This window comes from Petaurus breviceps, unplaced genomic scaffold (assembly GCF_028583685.1).
Source record: "Petaurus breviceps papuanus isolate PSGF00001 unplaced genomic scaffold, PetGlider_PUasm1.0 91041, whole genome shotgun sequence".
In the NCBI taxonomy this organism is placed as follows: Eukaryota; Metazoa; Chordata; class Mammalia; order Diprotodontia; family Petauridae; genus Petaurus; species Petaurus breviceps.
In genome coordinates, this window is record NW_027187400.1 from 33,801,335 (window position 1) to 33,823,491 (window position 22,157).

At 45.5% G+C, this 22,157-nt stretch overlaps 2 protein-coding genes across 5 annotated transcripts in view; one reads left to right on the forward strand and one right to left on the reverse strand.

Annotated features, from left to right (window-relative positions):
* The window catches only part of TP73 (tumor protein p73), a 223,245-nt gene that overhangs the window by 197,967 nt on the left and 3,121 nt on the right, over window positions 1-22,157 (reverse strand). The window contains exon 1 of one of the 4 annotated variants that reach the window (XM_069078307.1): window positions 6,810-6,938. The exons of the other annotated variants lie outside the window; for them this stretch is intronic. The gene's annotated coding sequence lies outside the window, so the exon portion shown is untranslated. Of the gene's footprint in view, window positions 1-6,809; window positions 6,939-22,157 lie in introns of those variants that run through there. 4 annotated transcript variants of the gene reach the window in all.
* Window positions 19,571-22,157, forward strand: part of WRAP73 (WD repeat containing, antisense to TP73) — a 44,203-nt gene continuing 41,616 nt past the window's right edge. Inside the window, exons 1-2 of the mRNA XM_069078312.1 lie at window positions 19,571-19,689; window positions 20,346-20,540. Coding sequence (XP_068934413.1) covers window positions 20,472-20,540 — 69 coding nt within the window. The 5' untranslated portion in view covers window positions 19,571-19,689; window positions 20,346-20,471. The remainder of the gene's footprint in view (window positions 19,690-20,345; window positions 20,541-22,157) is intronic.

Genomic DNA, 22,157 nt, shown 5'->3' on the forward strand with positions numbered 1-22,157 from the left:
TACCGATAGGAAATAGCACCCAAGGCTAGAATAATTGAGTAACAGCACATCAAAAATGATGATACACTCTGCTTCTAGTTACATTTGTCCCCCAAGGTTTATATTAAAGTGTGTGTTTTTTTTAATGTGCTAATAGGTCCATAGACCTCATTGTTTAGACACCTAGGTGGTTCAGTGTATAGAGCTCTGGGACTGGAGTCAGGAAGACCTGAATTCAGATCTGACCCTCATATACTTACTAACTGTTTGATCCTGATCAAGTCACTTCCTCACTTTCCCCAATTGCAAAATAGGAATAATAACAGCAAGGTTGTTGTAAGAATCAAATGAGATAATAATTACAAAGCCTTTAGCTCAGGGCCTGGCATATTATTGATGTTAGATAAATGCTTGTCCCTTTCCCTGGTAAACAGTTATATTTGAAACCAATTGTACCAATGTGATAGTAATGGCATTTAAAGATTCCCCTGTATTGGCTTAGTTTTTCAAACTGATTGTGTTAAAACCCAGAGCTTGTTAATCCCACCTGTGGGATGGACTTGATGTGAAAAGAAAGTCCTGAACTGGGAGGAGCTGGTGATGTAGATTTTTGGAGAGATAAGAGAGAGGCGGAAGATCTTTTTGGAAGCAGCACCTCATGGAGAGAGAGAGACTAAGAGAATTGCTGGTGGCCACTTTGAATTGCCCTGGACTTTTGAGACCTGCCCCCTGAGCTGCCAAGGACTGAGGAGACATGGCTGTTTTGCTGGTACTTTGTCTGTCTGTTTTGATGTTGTTTTGCCAGATTTGTCCACTGGTGAAAGACAGTCCTTTTGTTGAAGAAGTCCTGGAACCTGGCTGTTCGCTAAGAAGGCCTGAGACTGTCCTGCAGACAGAGAGTGAATACTGTCCACTGGTGAGGGACAGTGCTGTTGTTGCAGGGGTCTGGAGACTGTCCTGCAGACAGAATGAATACTGTCCACTGGTGAAGGACAGTGCTGTTGTTGCAGGGGTCTGGGAGCCTTTCTGTTGGTTCAGAAGCCCTGAAGAAGGATTTTCTTGTTGTATGTTTACAGAAATCCTGGGAGAGGGCTTTGCTAATGTGTTCAGGGGTTCTAGGACTGTTCTACAGACAGAGGATAAATTCATGAAGGGACTGGCAATGTATCTTGTGGCTTTGCTAAGCCTTGTCTCCCCAGGAACTAAGATTGCTGAGAACTTGCCTCGTGTCAAGATGAAGAAAAGACCTCCATTTGGGTATTAAGTGCTGTGTTTAAACTTGATGTAACTCTGGGGTAGATTCAATTGTGATCCAGGGGTGGGGAACTTTTGACCTTATGTTTGGAAACTAATCTCCATTTGAGAAGAGGGGCTTTGTGGTGGACCAAATGAAGGTATAGCCTAGGGGTGGAGAAGTATTTAGAACAGGGACTTTGTAATTGATTGAATGATTGGAAGGTCCTGGGGTGGGGTAGTACTTGGAGATTATTTAATCACACTTAGTAAATGCTGTATTTTGAATGATGTCATGTTTTGATCTTCTCTGTTCTTGGTTTGTCACTGAATAAAATAGAGAGCACCTATGCTGGTATTTTGAACCTGGGAAGTTGCCTTCTTTTGGCATTACATTACAACCAAACAGCCCAAAAGATAGCAATGTGCAATTATTCTCTGTATATTTCATTAGGTGAATTTCTGCATAAGGAACATAGCCATTCACATAGATAGGTGGTAAACATTTATTAGGCACTGACTGTATGCCACATACTGTGCTAGACACTGAAGATACAAAGAAAGGAAAAAGACAAAGGCAAAAGTCCCTGCCCAGGAGCTCAAGGTCTACCAAGTTCACTGAGATGTAGTTTGTGTATTATGCATAGTTATACGCATATACATGTACTCATTCATATGTGTATACAAACTTATACCTGTATGACTTGGCATAACTTACATGACTGTACATCTGTAAAATGTTTTGCTTTCATATACATATTTGGTTTTTTTTATTTTAATTTTATTATTTTAATTTTTTCTCTCTCAATAGTGAGTGATGGAAGGGAGAGAAAATAAATACCTGTTAGGCGAAAAAAAAAAATAACATAAAAAAATAAAAGGGGTGAGTGGCTAGGTGGTGCAGTGAATAGAGCACCAGCCCTGGAGTCAGGAGGACCTGAGTTCAAATCCAGCCTCAGACACTTGACACACTTGCTATCCGTGTGACTTTGGGCAAGTCACAACCCCAATTGCCCTCCAAAAAAAAAATAAAGCAAAAAAATAAAATAAAATAAGAGGAGTTGGACTACATGGCCTTCTCTGAGGCCAGTTCCATTCTAGATGAGATGAGACACTTGTAAAGCACTTAGCATGGTGCCTGTCACACAGTAGGTGCTTAATACCTATTCCCTCCCTGTGATATACATATATATATGGTTACACATTATCTTATTTTTCAAATCTTGTGACTACACAGTAGCATATAAGCTCACAGGTGATGGGGACAGTTCCCCGTATCCCAAGCACATAGCTGGGGACTAACAAAGATTTTGGGGGTGGAGACACATGAGTATGTATAAATGTATCATACACATCTCTGTATACACACTTATTATATTCATGTGTGTAAACATGCGTGCAGAAACATGTGTGTATACACACATTTTCTATGCGTGCATATATGTACATATGTATGTATACACTGATACATATTTTTGTGTCTTTCTCTTCTGACCTTCATTAGGCACTAATTATATGCTACGTTTACAAAGAACAGCTGTACATAAACATCCACATAATACTTTTATATGTTTCTTGCTCTGTTGTTTTAGTCGTGTCTGACTCTTTGTGGGGTTTTCTTAGCAAGGATACTAGAGTGGTTTGCTATGTCTTTCTCCAGCTCATTTTACTGATAAGGAAACTGAAACAAAAGGGCCAAGTGATTTGCCCAGGGTCACACAGTTAAGTCATCGTCTGAGGCTGGGATTTGAACTCAGGAACTTAGGGCCAGAGCTCTATCCACTGAGCCACCTAGCTCTGTGTGTGTGTGTAGACACATGTATAGATACACACAGATACATATATAGATATATCTATATATTGCATATATATACACATGCATGCCTACATAAACACACATACATATATTGTTGTATGTTTGTATACATATGTAGATATCTTCAAGAAGGGGGTAAGAATGACTTAGGTCTGAATGGATCTCTAGGAGATACAGTTTGGAGCTCATCTTCTAAGGTTGAGACTAGGACAGAACTACAAAAGAACCCTGTGAAAACAAAGAAATATCGTGTTGTGTGTGTGTGTGTGTGTGTGTGTGTGTGTGTGTGTGTGATGGTGCATAGGGATAGCATGGCTTAGATAGGGATAGCATTAGACTTGGATTGGAGGCAGACTGGAGCCCTGCCTCTGATAACAGATCAATCACTTATGTGCTTCCAGTAAATAATTTACCCATCAAAACATACTTATTAATCCCAAGAAGGTTGGTGGGAGACTCCACCCCCCCCAAAAAACCCCTGCTGATGAAAGCACAGATCCTTAGCATATATTCAGAGGGGTTAAACAGTGGAAAGAGGAATGGTTTGGAGTCAGGTGGGAACTGGGTTCGAATTCAGACTCAGACACTTAAGTACTGTAATGTAGTGATCTGACCAAGGAGGACTAGTCATGTAAACTGTTCATTCTCATTTGGTTAAAAAAAATGCAAATGGAGATAGGGATGAGAATAATAACCCCATTATCTCACTTTGTTGTTGGGAGAAAAAGTGCAGTGTCCATTTTAAAATTATTATTATTATAGAGAGATAAGAAATTAGAGCTAAGGGGTGGCTAGGTGGCGCAGTGAGTAAAGCACTGGCCCCAGAGTCAGGAGGTCCTGAGTTAACACTTAACACCCACAGAAAAAAACTAGCCCAGTAATCTTGGGCAAGTTACTTAACCCCAATTGCCCTCCAAAAAAATGCAAAAAAAAAAAAAAAGCAGAAATTGGAGCTAATTAGGGAAGCAATACACTTTCCGGTTAATCGTGGCCACTGAATAGGAAATGATGGGGCAGATGGAGGTAGAAAATGTTTTTTTTTTTCTTCTCATCTGTGGATTTTTGAAGCCGGTGGCAAAAGGACTCCCAGTAAATCTACTCATGTCAATCATCAACTCGTCCAAAACTTATATAATCAGAGAGCTGCCTAGGGCACTCGGAGGGGAAGTGATTTGTCTAGGGCGATACCATCAGAAAGTTATCAGAGACAGAACTGGAGCCCAAGGGCCTAACTCTGAAGCTGAGTCCACTTTGCCCCTCCACCCCTCTGCTTTGTTGCCTCCAGTGGCATAGGATAACATTTGAAAATGCTATTTCCTGAACATCAGCTCACTGTGGATTGTCTGAATGGGTGGCAAGGCTCTGCCTTCTCAGCTGTTCTCACTGCTTCCTTCTGAACAGGAATCCCCAGTGACCCGATAGATTTCATTTGATCAGGAAAAGAAGGCTAACAGCCAGGAGCTACTTCATGGTTCAGTGGGAAGAGCTCTGGTCTGGGAGGCAGAGGGGCTGGGTTCAAATCCCCCTCAAATAAGCCCTAATCTCTCACCTGGGGGATACTGGACTCTGCTACCACAGCAACCTTCTCCTCTGATCCCAACTTCAACCCTCCTCTTATTCCTCAAGACAAGGAGCCCTAGGCCTCAGGGCTTGCCAGATTTTCTAGTGTCTAGGTCTTTGTGGGAGACTTCATGTTTCATTATTGAGGGCAGGGAAAAAGCCCTGGATTTGGACCAAGAAGCCTTGCCTTTGAGACTTCAGACTAATTAGTCATCTCAACTCTCTTTCCTGACTCAATTTCTTCATTTGTGAAAAAGTAATGATGCTATTTGTAGAACCTACCACCTACCTCTGGGGCAGCTAAGTAGTGCCTGGTCTAGAGTCAGGAAGACCTGAGTTCAAATGTGACCACAGACACTTCCTAGCTTTATGACCCTGGGCAAGTCACTTCATCCTATTTGCCTCAGTTTCCTCATCTGTAAAACTGAGCTGGAGAAGGGAATAGCAAACCACTCTAGAAGAAAACCCTAAATGGAATTACAAAGAGTAGGAAAATACTGAACTACCCACTTGACAGCACTGAGGTAAAAGGGAACCAATAATAATAATTAGTAAAATATAAGTAGAGAGCTATATGCATTATTTCACTGGAGCCTCACAGCCCTATAAAGGTGAGTACACTATTTCCATTTCGTAGATGAGAAAACTGAGGCTCACAGAGGTTATGTAAGTGACTTGCCTGTGGTCACATGAGTAGTGCATGAGGTGGGATTTGAACTCAGGTCTTCCTAACCCTAAGTCCAACCCTCAATTTCATAGGTTATTTTAAAGCACTCCAGAAATGAAAAAAATATGACTATCATTTCCACATGCAGCTCCTGTGTTTTTAAAACCCACGTTACTCTCCTTTTCTTCCTTGGGCCTGCAGTGAAGAGAAGGGAATAACTCAGAACAATTGGACCCAGTGTTGTGACTGCCAAAGTGTTGGACTTGGTCATCAACTTGTATGCCCTTGGCCAAGTCACTTTGCTTTTCCTTCTCAGTTTCCCAAACAGCAAAATTAGAATAACCAAAGTACCTTCCTTAAAGTGAGGTCTGAATGAGTTGGATATGAATGTCACCATCAGAGCAGTCCCTGGGATGTACTTCTTCTTCATCTCTGACTGGAAGAAATCTTTTTTTCCCCCTAAGGTTAAATTCCACTCCTCTTCCACAAAGCCTTCCCTGATTCCCTTCCCCAAAGTTGTCCCTGCTCCTTCCCTCCTTAATTTTCTTTGTTCTATTTCTACATTTTATGCTGGCCCAGTAGAATGTAAGCTCACCGAGGGCAGGGGTTTTTTATCTTTGCTTCCCTAGCACTTCGAACATACTAGGCGTCTTAAAGAGGTGGGGGGGGGGGGGGTGGGGACACAGGGAAATTGGTTTGTTTGTTTTTTCCTGACTCAGACTTACCCCACCTCCATCCCCCATTCCAGCAGATAAGACAGATTCAGACCTTCTCCTCAGCTTTAAAGGTCCAACAAAAGTTGTTCCCCCTTCACACCCAAATATCCACCATCCTTTCTCTCTTCTCTGAAAACAGTTAGCAGTCTTGGGGCTTCTGACCCCACTTTGGTCCCAAAGTCCCTCATCCCTGGCCAAACACTGATCCTCCGGCTCAAAGACACCACTGACGCCAAAAATGGCCTTTTTGAGTGTAGGGAGGCAGCAGTACTCACATTTCCTTCCCTCCCTCCCATGCCCCTGTGGAAGAAGGAGACTGAACAGTTTGTTACCTCGTGGGCTCTCTTGCTCTCCAACCCGCCCTGGGGGACTCATCTGTTCTGTGTTCAACCGTGAACAGAGCTTTGGAGGTGGTTACAGTCATAGGAGCCTAGATTTAGAGCTGGAAGAATACTGTTAGCCCCTTCATTTGGCCCAACCCCTTCATTTATACAGAAAAGGAAACTGAGGTTCAGAAATCTTAAGTGATTTGCTCAGTATAATGCAAGGGCCACGAGGATAGGAAGTGTTTCACTTTTGTATTTGGATCCCCAGCTCGAGGCACAGTTTGGCACATAGTAGGCTCTTTAAAAATGCTTTGAGCCATTTGAGAGCTCAAGGTCACACTGTGAGTGACACAGTGCGTGTCTCCTGGTTCCAAATGTAGCGCGCTGCCCCGCCAGTCCCCAGACTTCTACGTCCACCCACAACCCCGGGCAGATCCTGGGTCCGAGCCCTGGTCTGGTACATATCTTCCCTCCCCCTCTTTCCCTCCCTCCCCCGGCCCTGGCTCCCCTACCTGGTGCTGTCGGAACTGGCTGCCCGGAGGTACCTTGCTGCCTGTGTCTGGCATAGATGTCCCAAGTCGTACTCGCGCTCAGCTGGTCCCCGGGATGGCTGCACTAGCTAGCCTTCTGTGTCTGGGCCCCGGGCCCCAGATTAGCTCGGGACCCCACCCCACTCCTGCCCTCCCCTACCCCTGGAGGACCCGTGGGCTGGCCGGAGGTTAACCCTTTGGCTGCCCGCGCGGCCGAAGAGGAAGAGCCCTGCTTAGGCAACGGGGCGGGGGCGGGGGCGCAGGCAATGGCTAGTGTGGGAAGACAGCGGCGGGTGGGGGGGCAGTGGCCGAAGGGCAGACAAGAGGGTCGGATCGGCGAGGCTGGTTATAAGGGGCTGCCGGCGTGGGGTACGGGAGAGAGAAGAGGAGGGGGGAGGGAAAGGAAGGAAAGGGAGGAGAAGGGGGAGGGGAGCGTCCGCTGCCGCGGCAGCAGGCATTAGCCGCCTTTTCTAGCCTGGCGGGCTGCTAGCGCGGGACCGCTTTGCGCGCCCCGGGAGGCCCGAGAAGAAGGAGGAGGCGGCGGCGCTGGAATGGGAGGGGGGCCAGAAGTTGCCAACGTCCTAGGAGTAGGCACGAGGTCCTCTTCCACCGGCCCCAAGCTCTCACAGCCCCATTGGGGAGCTCGGGAGCTGCTGCCCTCCCCTGACCTCACCTTGCCTGGCCCTGCCCAGCCCAGCCCAGCTCAGCTCTGGCTACGGCGAGTTTCCTCCCAGTCCCCGGGGGGCTTATTCCTGGGCGCAGGCGGCAGTGCCAATGCCCTGTGGGGCAGCGCGGTTCATTCAATTCAATCTCAATTCTACCAGCAATTATTTTGTTCCTACTAAATGCCAGGCTCAGGGCTAGGCCCTGGGAGACAGACAAAACCGAAAAGGTTCCTGCCCTCCAGCAGATCACGAGAGAAACTGGCAGGCAGCGTGCCCCGTACATCTCAAGAGAGGCAGTCCAGCCTCTCCTGGCCGATCTCTAGTGACAAGGAGCTCACTACCTAACGCGGCATGCCATTTCACTTTTGGATGCTTCAATCAATCAACAAACATTTGAGGGCCCGAGGAGGCCGGCCACTTTGCTAGATTCCGGGGATACAAAAAAGAAAAGGAAAAAAAAAACAGTGCCTGCCCCCTCCTGCAGCTTATATTCTAGTGTGGGGGAGGTAAATCGAGGCTAGACAAGAGTATAAACATTAAGATTCCTGGGCGGAGGTGAAGCCAGAACCGATCCTTGGAAAATAAGGATTCAATATAACAAATATTTTTGAAAGTGGGGAATTCCCGCTCCACAGGAGCGCTTTTGAAGGACAAAATGAATCTCTTGACCTGAGGGGCCTTTTGTGTGTAAATGTGTCTGCAGCGGCTGGGAGAATGACTAACAAAAAACCTTTGAAACAACAGTTGCCAATTGGCATTTGGGGCCTAGAGGGCCCAAAGTCTCTCCCGGGAGTGACTGGGCGTGGGACTCGGCAAGTCCGTGGAGAGTCACTTTCATGGAGGTCTAGACTTCCAAGTCGCTCTGGGTCTCACACATCGTTTGCCTGTAGGTGTTACTTCAACTTTGGAGATCCCCTGGGCCTCGTGCGTGTTGTGTCCTTGTGCAAGTGTCGGTGCATATTGTGGCAATAAGATCGTGGCTTTTGTACGTGTGGACTGAGTTACATTGGATGTGTTGCAAATTGTATGTTGTTATATTGGGTATCTCGAAGTGTTGTTACATTGTGTATTTGTGAGGCGGTGAGGAGTAGTTCTCGATCTGGGCTAGAGGCTCGTTTCTCTTTGTGCTACATTTCGAGACAAAATGTGGGAACCATATATAGGATAAGTGAAGTCCCCAGGCGACGAGTTTTCCTCGCTATTAAAAACACTGGTACGGAATAACTATAATAAAGCGCTTTCTAAAGCGAAAAAACAGCAATCCCGCTTTAAGAGGGATTTAAACATTTAGGGTTTGTTTTTTGAGACTATATAGATTTAAAACCGGAAGGGGATCTTAGTACAAACCAGTCATTTTATTAAATTGCAAGACGTCTTGGGAAGGGGGAGGGAAGAAGGGGGAAAAAAATTTAGAACTCAAAATCTTATGGAAGTGAACGTTAAAAACTAAAACTAAATTAATTTTTAAAAAAAGAAATAGTTGCTTTAAAAAGCCCTGTCATTTAAAAAATAAAGAAGGAAGTTAAGGCACAGAAAAAATAAAGTGGCCAAGGTAACAGCTAAGTGTCTGAGGTGGGGGTTAAACCTAGAACCTCATGACTCCAAGTCCGGTACCTTATGTGTTATTTTTTAAATTAAATAATAAAATTATTAAATTTATTTTGTTATTTATGTGATTTCCCCCTTTCGAATGTAAACTTCTTAAGGAAAGGGGTTGGTTTTTGTTTGTTTGTTTTGGCCTTTGTGTCCCTAGTGCCTTTGTACATAAGTTTTTAATAAACACCAGTTGACTGACTGACCACGGTAGATTGGCCTTTTCTCTGCCGCTTCTAGTCTCAGAGAGCAGCCTAGAACCGGGAGAGGTTAAGGGACTAGCTCTGGGTCACATAAATACGGCAGGTAGATGTCAGGAATGGTCTTGAATACAGGTTTTTCTATTTCAAGGCTGATTCGCTAGCCATTGTGCACACTGTCCTGGTTCATCACCTTTCTTTTTATGTGGGGGATGTGAGAAGAGATTAGTTTCGTACGTGGGTTATTTTACACATTCGGAGTGGGGGTGGGGGGGGAGGGATACGGATCTAGGGACTTTCTGGGTTACACCTGCCCGCTGCCGCACCCGGCGCGCCTCTGCTCTTCAGGACGCAGTGTGGCCCAGACCCCAGTCTGCGGCTGCCTGGAGGTCATGGACGGCCACCAGCCCCTGGAAATGACTTAAACCTGGCTTGAACTGCTCACAGAAGTTGAATTATTAGAGAACTAGGCGATTCACCACCCCATCCTCAGCAGCCCCAGCGATGGAGAAGTGGGGGATAGGGAGGGTAAATGACGAAATGAATGAATGAACTAAAGATAGGAGTTCGCGTTGGGGGATGGATCACCCTTGAGGCTTCCACTGCTTAGAACTAGTCTGTGGCTTGAGCAAGTATTTCGCCTTCTCAGGGGTCTCAGTTTCCACATCTGTAGGAAAGCGTGAAGGATCCCCTAGCTACCTTCTAAGTACAAGTGCTATGATGTCGGCGCAGGTTCGGGCCTTATATTCTCTCCAAGCCGAGGCGAGCTAGCCCTTCAGAGCTCACAGACCAGGGCGTTGCGTGCTGAGCAGAGGAACACAGGCCGTCCTTAAATAGTGCCGGCTTCACCGTACCTCGGTCAAGAGTCCCGAACTCTAGTCCCGGCTCTGGCACCAGAGTTAACATAGGAAATTACAAAAACAAGATGGAAGAGATAGAGAACCGACCTCGGAGTCAGGAAGAACTCGGTTCGAGTCTCGTCTCTGTCGCTAAAGGCAGTAAGCTCCTGGGCAAATTACGTATCCTCTCTGTGCCTTCAGGCCACTCACAAATTGCCGAGATGGTGCCTATTTGCATTTTTGGAAAAAATTTCCTCGAGGTAATGAAATGTATGTTTAAAAAAAAATGCAACATTTGCATGGAGCTTTAAAAGCATTGCAAAGCGTTTTATGTACATGTTTATCTCGTTTTATCCTCACCAAAGCACAGGAGGGAGGCTTTGTTACTTTCCTTAATTTACAAGGCAGGAAATTGAGGCTCAGACTTGTTCAGGATCCCACCTAGTTTAGGTCAAGGACCGGCTTCGAATCTTGGTTACTTCTGGGCTTAATTTCTGAGCTTTGATTTTTTTCCTCAGGCAAATGGGGAAACAACCGGCTGACTCCAGTTACTTAGACAACAACCACCTTCTTTGATATGGAATAAAACAGTTTCTGAAGAATTGTGGCAGCACATTGAGCACAAGGGAGGGGAGAATTAATTAATAAATGAATGAAAAAAAGTATTAAGCGCTGGCGGTGTGCCAAGCATTATGCTAAGTGCTGGAGATTCAAACACAAAGCATCCCTGCCCTCAAGGAGTTTACATTCTAATTGAGAGAAACAGCACATTTAGGGGATTAATGACTGGGCAAGAGTATTTTGTTTTGGAAAACTGGGGGGGGGGGGGGGGAGGAGGGAGGTGGAACCAAAGGGAAAATTGTTTAGTCGTTTTTTCAGTCCTATCTGACTCTGCTTCAGCTCTTTTGGGGATTTTCTTGATTAAGATACTGGAGTGGTTTGTCTTTTCCTTCCCCAGCGCATTTTACAGATAAGGAAACGGAGGCAAACAGGGTGAAGTGAGTTGCCACTTCACTCAGTCACACAATTAGTGTCTGAGCCACATTTGAACTCAGGTCTTCCTGACTCCAGGCCAGGTGCTCTATCTACTCAACCACCTGACCCTATTCCAGAACCAAAGACAGAATTATTTTGATTATAGTTGCAGAACTAGGAAAAGGGGCAGAGTGCCTTGCACAAGGGGTAACGCCTGGCAACGGTTGGAGGACCCAGGATGAAATGAATCGAGCCAGTCTTAGACATAGAAGGATGCAGAGGCACTATTTATCATCATCACTTACCAGGAAGGGATGAAGTTCCAGACTTGAAAGGGTTAAGTTCAGAATTTTGAGTCTCAATGGGAAGTTGTTCATTTCATTTGAATTTTTTTTTCTATCTAAAAATTCTGGCATAGTCAAGGTGATCAGGCTGCAATTTATTACCAAAGTGGAACATGGAAGAATAGGAGTGTGCAAGCTGGTATCACAGAGATGAATATGATAGGAAGGGCTGGTTACCCAGCAAGGGTGAGGGATAACAAGTGCGGGTCCCCCCCACACACACACACCCATACTAGGCTTTTACCCTTAGGCTGTCCAAAGAAATCTAGAAAGGTCACTCCAACTTTCAATACAACTCCCGAGGTTGGAGATGGACAAGACTCCCATAGAACAGCACACCTGGATGTGCTTCAATGTGCAGTCCTTGGATGGCTCTCCAAAGGATAGCTCCTGAGGCGATCTTAGATCCATTGGAGCATTGGGGTAAGGGCAACAAAAACTACAACTACATCTCTGATTAAAAAAAAATATATATATATAGGAAAAAATAAGCAAGAGAACTAAAGGAACGTGGAAAATGTGGGACATTACCATATAGTAAAGCCAAACTAAAAAGCAGAAGCTGGGGTTTCACGTAAAAAATTTTTCAAATTCTCATTTGTGTATTTGAATATTTTTGACACTACTTTCCAACTCAGGCTGTTAGCAAAGCACTACCAAACCGATCTCAAGTTTTCCTGAGGGTATTGAATTTGAAATCTCCCCCAACCCTCCAAGGAGAATGATTTTTCTCTCCCTCCCCTTTCCCTACTCCACTCCTGTCCATTCCCAGTCCTTCCATAAATCACTCTTCAAAACTCAGAATTGATCCATATCTTCTCTGGGCCCCCAGCTGGTAAACCATCGATGGGGAGCCTGTGGCCTCACCACTACTGGGCTAGCCATCTAGACTGCTGGAACTGGAGCCAGGAAGACCTGACTCCCTCCTCCAGTATTTATTATCAGTTCTACTTTGAACAAGTCACTTAACCTTGATCATTCTTAATTTCCTCATTTTCGAATGGGGAATAAAATATAACCTATAGTCCCCCACCCCCTTCACTGGATTGGTTATGATGCTCAAATGAGATCATATATGTGAAATGATTTGCAAACAATAAAATCCTATATAAATGTCAGTTTTTAATTAGGTTTGGAGCTGGAGAGCACCTCAGATGATGTACAATTCAACCACTCATTTTATGGACAGGGAAACTGAGGCCCAAAGATGCAAACTAATTCTTTCTTTCTTACTTTCTTTTTTGCTTTTTGGGGGGCAATTGGGGTTAAGTGACTTGCCCAAGGTCACATGGCTAGTTTTTGTGTTAGGTGTCTGAGGCTGGATTCGAACTCAGGTTCTCCTGACTCCAGGGCCGGTGCTCTATTCGATTTGCTACCTAGCTGCCCCCAAACTAATTCTTTCTAACAGTCACATTGTAGCAAGTAGCAGAGTTGGGATTGGAACTCTGATCCCCACTTTAGCTTTTCCCCTCACTGAATATTCTGCCCTTGCTGCCTCATCCTTTACCCTTTGACAATTCAGATAGGTGGCACACACTTACATGCATACACATACTCAGGTAAAGGGTGGAGGAAGACAAAGAGAGAGACAGGGGGGAAATGAAGGGGGAGGGGAGAGGGAGGGATAGACAGAGGGAAGGGAGAGGGAGGAAAGAAGAGAAAGAGGAGGGAGAGAAGAGAGAGGGAGGGAGAGGAGATGAAAGGGAGAGAGAGGGAGGGAAGAAGGGGAAGGGAGAGAGGGAAAGAGGAGGGAGAAAAGAGAGATGGAGAGAGAAGAGATGAAAGGGAGAGAGAGGGGGAGGGAAGGAGGGAGAGAGAAGAGAGATGAAGGGAGGGAGAGAGAGAGAGGAGATGAAAGGGAGGGAAAGAGGGAAAGAGAGGGGAAGGGAGGGAAGGAGAGAGAGGGAGGACGGGAAAGAGGAAGAGAGAGGGGAAGGGAGAGAGAAGAAGGAGGAGGAGAAGGAAAAGGAGTGGAGAGAGAGGGAGGTTGGGATAGAGCTTAATCAATCAACAAGCATTTTATTCAGTACCAGTATATGTTGAACAGACATAAATGAAACTGCCTTCAAGAAGTTTCCAGTAAATGTGGGGAAATACTGTTAAGTATATACAAAAATATAAGCCAAAAAGGTGATTTGGTGGGGTTGGCTGCCAATGGGTGGGGAAAGGGGAGCAGAATTCAGGAGATGCCTTATGTGGAAGGTAGTACTTGTATTGAAACTTGAAGGAAACTAGAGCTTGTCAAAGGCAGAAGTGGGAGTGGGGGTGGGGGTCGAGTGCATTCCAAGGAGGCCTGTGCAAAAGCAGGGAGGAGACAGAAATCAGGTGTAAAAATCAGCAAGACAGCCGGTTTCACTAGACCCTTGGAGCGCATGAAGGGTCATAATGTACAGTAAGCCTCTTAACATAGATTAGAGTCAGATTGCAAAAGACTTTATATGCAGACCCTCTTCTCTGACCCTGGAGATCCTTTGAAATCTCTTTCCCTCTGGGCCACACACACAAAAAGATTCTATGGCCAGGGTGATAAGATCACACAGATTCGGAAAGGGAAACCCCCTCATTTTACAGATGAGGAAACAGATGGAACTGACCTATGAACCCAGATCTTCTAACTCCAAATTCAGCCCATTACAACTATAACACACAACCAATTAACCAATCCACAAGCAAATTATGAAGCACTTCTTCTGTGGAAGATACAGCTCTTATTAAGCACCTTTTCTATGGCAGATACTGCACTAGGTTCTGGAGTTCCAAAGTCAGAAAGGGAAACAAAGAGCCTTTGTGTACAAGGATCCCGAATGGAAAATGAACGGATGCTAACCTGGGCTACTCACCTGTCCTGTAAGAGCTGTTCCCTGCTTCTGGTGAATTTCATTTCTCGATGTCCAAAATCTCTTGCTCCAGGAATTGCACAGCAGAGCGCACGGACCACCCAGTGCGCCCTCAAAGGTGCGACTCACTCATGTTTTGGGCACCAGGCTCCGGTGGAGGAAGAAAGTGTGGTCCCTTCCACCTACCTTCAGTGAAAGGACCGGGGAGTACCTAAAAGGCATCTGGGGGCTTTCCTCTAACTCAGAGCCACCCACGATCATTCCTCCCTCCTCCCCCACGTCCTAACCCCCAGCTTCAGCAAGTGCCAGTGAGGGGTTGGAACCACTTTCACGGGCCTTTTACAGGAAAAGAGAAGGCAGAAATGCATCGATTTCTGGAAAAAGAAAAAAATATAGCCCTGACAGCTACAAACAGCTCCTTCCTGGATCCTAGTTCCTGCACTAAAGCTAACGAACCTCGCGATTTGGGGCAGGTGTCTTTTTCTCTGATTTTCTTTTCGACATTGTAATAGGACAGCCTGGGGTGGTTTCTAGCTTTGGAAAGCTACAAGTGTACAGAATTCTAACCCTGTCATGTTTACTGTTCCCCGGACATCTTAGATTTGGGGTCCGTAGACTTGGGTTTGAATCCTGGCTATGTCACTATGAACTATGTCACCTGAACTATGTCCTTTCCCCTCTCTGGCCTCATTTTCCTCATTTGCAAAGTGACAGGATTGGACTAGTTCTTAACTGTGGAGTCCGTGCACTTGTATACTTTAAAAATATTTTGACAACTGCATTTCAATATAATTAGTTTCCTATGTTTGTTTCATACATTTAAAAACATTATGAGACAAGAGTTCAGAGGCTTTATCAGAAGGCTAATGGGGTGTGTGATGCAAAAAAAGTTTAAGAATCCTGTACTAAATGGTCAGAAAGAGTCCTTCCATTTCTAAATCTATGATATTAACTGCTTTTCACCTCAAAGATCTGGGGTCCAGGAACATATATTTAAAGCCTGAAGATTCTTCAGAAACTATGTAGTCTCACCCACCCTTCCTTATTTTACAGATGAAAATAAGTCTTCCCACAGTGAAGATTGAAACCCTTCCACTTCTTAGTAGATGGCCTGTAAAAATTGCTATGGCTAAAATTATCTAAAACCCCATCACTAAATTAGTGATGAGTCTTCAGTATTTGACTGAGTTCTGGGACAGTAGATTCGCAAGTTTTTTTCTTCCAGCTTACTAAATTTTTGGCATAACTTCTTTGAAAACAGGGTCATTACATTCATTACAGGGAAAGGGATGGAAGGACTTTTGGGGAAGTAGGTGACCGTGAGCCCAAAATAAAATACTTCTAGCCCCTTGTCGTCTTTCCCCTCGGAAAAAATTTTTGTGGGATGTTGAATGAGCTTATGAAAATTCCGATTAAAAATGTCCTTCGAGGGTCACCCACTAGCTGGAAGCTTAGGGTTCGTATTCCAAAGAGAAAGTGAGCTTCAATGAAATGAACACTTGCTTTCTAGTCAGAAGACCTGGGTTGTCATTTAATTTTGATTAGAAATTCAGCCAGGATCCTCCTCAGTGTGTTTTGAATTTTCTGGGGAGATCTAGTCCCATGATAGAGGGTCCCAATCAACCCTGTAATACTGGTAGAGTGTTGAAGTCATTCATGCATTATCTTAGCTACTTAGACTGTAAATTTTATGAGGGAATATCCCAGCACAATACTCTTTCTATGCACACATAAGTGTTGGTTGAACATTTGTTGGAGAAATGAAGAGAAAACCCCAATCAGGTGCTCTGTGCATGTTAGGTACTTAATAAATGTTTGTGAGACATTTGGTGGCACAGTCAATAGAACCCTGGGCTTGGAATCAGGAAATGGTCTTCATGAGTTCAAATCAGGTAGTAATTGTATGACATGGGATACTTAATACTGTTTTCCTCAGTTTCCTCATCTGTAAAATGAGCTGGAGAAGGAAATGACAAACTACTCCAGTATCTCTGCCAAGAAAACCCCAAATGGGGTCACTCAGAGTGGAACACAAGTCAACAATAACAACAGCGACAAAGAGTTACAGATTTGGAGTCCTCGGACCTACGTTTAAATACCAGCTTGCCTCAGCTGTGTGTGACCTCGGGCAATTCTGAACCTCAGTTTCCCCTTCTCTAAAATGAAGGGGTTGCTCTAGACAATCTTAGAGGTAGGTCCCTTCCAGCTCTACATCTGTGATCCTATGGAAACCTCATCAGGTTCAACACACACAAGGGGCATTTATTCACTGAGGGTTTATTGAGTTGAACTGGACCGATTAATCTGGCAGGACCCAAAAAGCAACCTTGCCCTCTTCTTGACTGAGAGCTCCTTGAAGGCAGCGGGATTGTTCTTCTTCTTCCTTATATCCCCCACTCTTAGCACAATTCCTGGCACATAGTAAGACTTGACAAGTGCTTGTTATCTTGATTTGGTCACTTAAAAGAATACAGAAACTTTGATCTACTGGCTGAGCGGGACAGGAGGAGCTGTGGTCTGTTTAAGATCTCTTAAGAATTGTCTAGAATGCTCTGGCTTAACTAAACCCTGTGGATTTGTCCCCCAGGGCTTGTCAAAAAACCAGAGAAGTCTATTAAGGTCTGAATGGAGCAATGCCCACCTTAGGATAGATGGAGGCTTTAGAGGACCCGACCCTTTTCAATTTCCTCTTCCCTACCCCTTGGAGAGTTTGAGGTTACTACCACATAAAGCAGGTGTCAAAGAATAGGGGTACTAATTGAGGACAACTTAAGTCTATCTTCAAGATGCCCTCAAATCCACATTTTCAGTCACTTCGAGGAGGATCTGAGAGATACTTTCATTCTAAATAAATAAAATTGGGGAGGGGGGAAAGAATTCACCAGATAAGAGGAGGAACTCTTCAGTGGCCATGACGTGGGATATCTTTCTTTTCTGCATCCCAGGTCCCAATTCAGTCATAGGATCTTAGCATTTAGAAGTAATTTCAGAGGCTTATCAAGTTGAACTATTTCATTTGGCATATGAGTACACTAAGGCACCACTAAGCTATATGAAATCATATAGTAATCATATAATAAGTTCATGCTGCATTGAATTGAGGAAACAGGCACGATCGCACGTAGTAGGGTGCTTAATAATAAATGTATGCTGGATTGAACTGAGGAAACTAAGGCACCAAAACAGAGTAGGCATTTAATAAATAAATGCATGTTGGATTACATTGAATTTGGGAAAGATTTGCTCAAGGTTATATAAGGAAAAATAACAATGTTAATAATAGCTAGCATTTATATGGCCCTTTAGAGTTTGCAAAGTGCTTTGCAAATATTATCTTATTTGGTCCTCACTACAACTTTGGGAGATAGGTGCTATTATCATCCCAATTTTATAGTCAAAGAAACTAACGCAGGCAGAGGGTGAAATGACTTGCTTGGGGTCACACAGCTAATTTAATAATTTAATCTCAATAATTCAGGCAATTTAGGGAGGCTAGGTGGCTCCGTGAATAGAGCACCAGCCCTGGAGTCAGGAGGACCTGACTTCAAATGAGAGCTCAGACACTTAACACTCACTAGCCCTGTGACCTTGGGTAAGTCACTTAATCCCAATTGCCCTGCCTTCCCCCCTCCATGAAAGAAAAAAGCAAAAACAAATGATAATTCAGGCAATTCCCTAGTGCTGATTGCATCCCAGAACCATTCTTTGTCCTTTAGGACAGATCCTGGGGTAGCAAAACTAAAAATAAACAGTTCCTGCCCCCTAGAAACTTTAATCCTATTGGGAAAAAAATTTACAGATAGAAATATTTAGAAAATACATAGGAAGAAGTCTTAGAGGGGAGGCACCAACCACATAGGAAAGGTTTCACTTGGACTGAGCTTTGGAGGGACAATTAGAATAAATGATTTCCAAAGCCATTTACCCTACCCTATATGAAATTACTTTGTATTTATACATGCGCATATATGTTGTTTCTCTGAAAGAATATAAGGTGCTTGAGGGCAGAGAATTTTCATCGTCGTTACTAAGTTTCCAGTTGCCTAGCATAGAGCCTGGTAGTTATTCCATGAATGTTTGTTGATTGATTAATGGATTCTAGCCCTAAATCCCGAGACTTGCAGCAATTGAATGCATTCACTGAATCAATCCGTCAACCAATCAACAAATATTTGCTAAATTCCCCATAGACTTGCCAGCGTGCTAGGCTCTGGGAATAGGATACAAAGGGGGGGGGGGACCCAGACTCACTTTCAAGATTCCGTCACTGACTGTGTGGCTATGGAGCATATCTAGGAACTTAATAAATGCCAGTTGACCGCTTCAGATTTATGTAAAGCGAGGAGTTGGACTGGGCAGTCTTTTTGAGCTCTCAATCTATGTTTTAAAATACCTCTCGAAAGAAACGTGGCTTAGAGGGGAGTAGTCACACACTTACTCATAAAGGACTTTTACTTTCCTAACGGTAACTCACCTCTGCCCCGAGCCCTCACCCCTGCTCCGAGCCCTGATGAACAGGCTGTGTGTGGGTTGCTTCATCCAAGACTGGGTTCCAGCCACGCCTATCTCATTTCCCCAGCCCCCGCTCCCCACTTTCCAGTAATTAAATGTACTGATGGGCAAAAATGAGTCAGTCTACTCTCCCCTGATCCTACTCGCGTCATCTCCGGTGCCCCCAGAGAGGAGAGATTTTTTCTCGGTCTTTCGTGGACTTCCACGTCTAAATCTGGGTTCCACAGATTAGAATGTAAGCCCCCTGAGGACTGCGTTCCTCAGTACTTGTGATTTCCACCTCCGGGCCTCAGTTTCTCCATCTGCAGAGCAGGGGTGGGGGCTGAAGTCGGATTCCCCGGCCTCCAAGATCCTTTCCAGCGCTAAATCTGTGATCCTGCTATTAGAATGGAGGCTCCTCGAGAGCGGGGACTGATTTCATTTCCGGTTTTCTTTTCCACCACCTCCCCCCAGGGCTTGCTAGGCACAGAGGAAGCGCTTTGTAAAAAGGTAACCATTCGGTCATTCATTCCGCCCAGCCGGAGCGGGGCGCGGGGGTGAGAGCCAGTGCCAAGCCAGTCTCGGATCAATGGCCTGGGGGCTTACACGGTCAACCCTTCTGCCCTCCTACTCTTCGCTCCCGCCCCCTCGATCCCCGAGGCGACAACCCCGCCGGTCCCTCCCTCCCTCCCTTCTCTAGAGGAAGGGCGGAGAGAAGCCGGAGGCTGAAAACTACAACCCCCACAATGCCGTTCGGCGCCCTGGCCCTCTGATAGGCTGACGACGACTTCCCGCCTTCCCCCACTTCCGGGCCACTGCTGGCCAGTGTTCGGTTGGTGTTGCTGCTGGAGCAGCGGCCGGAGGGGGTCGGGAAGGAGGCGGCGGAAGAGGACGGCGGCGGCGGCGCTGTGGGGACCGGTGAGGGCTCCCGTCCTCCTCGAGGCCCGGCCTGGGCCGCTCCCCGTAGGCCGCGGCCGTTTGTCCGCTTTCCTGGGACCCGGGGCCGACGGGCCGACGGGGGAGGAGGGGAGGGGAGAGAGAAGAGAGGGCGGGGGCAGAGACTGGGGGAGACGCACTCTCACTCTGTCTGCGCCACAGCGCTTGTTGGGTCTCCCTCGTCCTACACTCTCCGTGACGGCCACGTCTGCCTTTCCCCATGGCCCCCAGGACTGTCTAGTCTGCCTGAGAGAGCGGCGCGGTCCCGGCTCCCCTCTCCCGGGTCAGCATCCTTGCGCCTTAGGCCCTGCTGCCTCCGGTGTTCCCTGCGCGTGTGGCGCTCAGCAGGTGGTCCCCACCTCCAGACGCTCCGCTTCCTGCGTCCTCGGTGATGCGCACCGCGCGGGGCGCGTCGGAGCTGCCTGGTTAAAGCCTGGCTGACTGTTAGATGTTTCCTCTGTGAATAAAGGAGAGGAGGCTCCCCCGCCGTTGACAGCTCTCCGGGAGGGTGGCGCTGTGCCCTTGCCTGCCCTTCCGACAGCCCCTCGTTACTGTCTGAACGTCCCTGCGTGTGACAGCCCCCGAGCGCGGCGGGGGCACTGCCCTTCTGTGCTTGAGTCCCGGCCTGTCCTTTTCAGATTGTGCCACCGGCTGCTGGAGCACGTCCCGTTCCGCCAAGGGGTCGCCAGCCCCGTCTCGGCTACAGCCCGAAGAAGGCCCTTAGCATCTTGGTTTATTGGCCAGCTCCAGCACCTGCGCCCGTTATGAATTTCTCTGAAGTGTTTAAGCTCTCAAATCAGCTCAGCAAATTCTCTCCCAATGGCAAGTTCCTGGTGAGTTGTCTGTGGTCACTTAGGCCATTGCTGGTCACACTGTGGTCCTCAGTTTCAGATGACTAGTTAGTTCAGAACCCTGAACTAGAAGCCAGGAAGACTGGGTTTTAATGCCACTGACTTGGTGTGTGACATTGGGCAAGCCAGCTGACTTCTCTTGGTTTCATTTCCCGCCTCTGTAACCCGAAGGGGTTTGGTTAGGTGTATCTTGGTGTAGTAGGAAAAGTGCTGGATCAGAACCAGAGAACCCGGGTTACTTACAGACCTGGCTCTGCCCACTATTCTCTGTGGGACCTTGAAAAAGTTCCTCCCCTGCCTGGGTCTTAGTTTCCTTCTGTGTAAAATGAAAGGGTTGAACTAGATTACTTCTAAGGGCTTACTTCAAATCTGTGATCTTGGGTCAGGTGATCCCTAAGGCCCCATGCTTTTTTTTTTCTTGGGTATAGAACACTGACCTAGATCCTGGAAGTGATGCAGAATTTATGTTAGACATGGTGCCTTCCTTCACTGAGCTCTCATTCTAATGAGAGTAAAATACTAATGCAGATAATTATAACAATATTATCTGATAAATGTTAGAAAGTTAAAAACAAAAACACTGCAAAGTTCTGGCTCCAACATTCTCAGTTCTCTAGGAACTGAGTAGAGCAAGGATAACCTGAAGTCACTTGGTCTCATAACAGAATTGGATCCTTGCCACTCACATGGCTTCTGGTTCCCTCCAATAGCTTGTGACAAGAGGAAAAAACTTGACTCAACATTTTTTTCTAATATGCTTAAGCTATAGATATTTAAATAACATTTTTTTAAAAGCCATCCATCCATATGGTGGAATGATGTTGGCCAGCAATTGTCCTGGAATTCAAATTTACTGTGCCTGTGCCAAAGCTGTGGGAATCTAATTCTTCTGCCACTAAAAAGTGCGGAGAACTAGGTTTTTTGGGTTTACTTTTGCTAAGTGTACACGTTTGGTCACTTTCCCACATCCCTTCTTTTTATACTCTGGAACATTCGAAGTCTATGATTTAAATAGCTTATATTCTATCTTGATGAGAAAAAATAATTTGTATGCTGACTGGGATTTGAACTTTTCATTTCAGAGATTGCAAATCTTATGCTGATACTACAAAGCGCTGTCCTGGATACAAAATTTAGCTTTGGATATTTGCCATTATAATTGCGTAATGTCTTTGGAGTAATAGGGAAAAAAACCTAACCCAATATTGAGACATCACCTATTTTAACTCACAAATTCCACCCAAATTTATTGGATGTTTGTCATTCTAATAAATAACAGTGCCGTTAGTACTTACTTACCAGCGTTGGCCTCACTGTACATGTTTTGTCTAGCCTAGATTCTGACAACTGTAACTCAATGAATTTATATTTTTTATCTTTTTTGTTTGTTTGATCTAAAATTGCAGAAAATTTAGCATTCAGGTGTTGATCAAACAGCACTTCAGGAACTGTCCATTAAGGGTTTGCTCTTGGTTTGTGTTTGGGAGATGAGGTTGGTATGTCCATTCAGTTGGTATAAACAAGTGACTACAATTTGGTGTCGTCTGTATGTAAAGAGAGGTAACAGATGCTTGCCTAATTTTGGCAGTCTTACAGTTT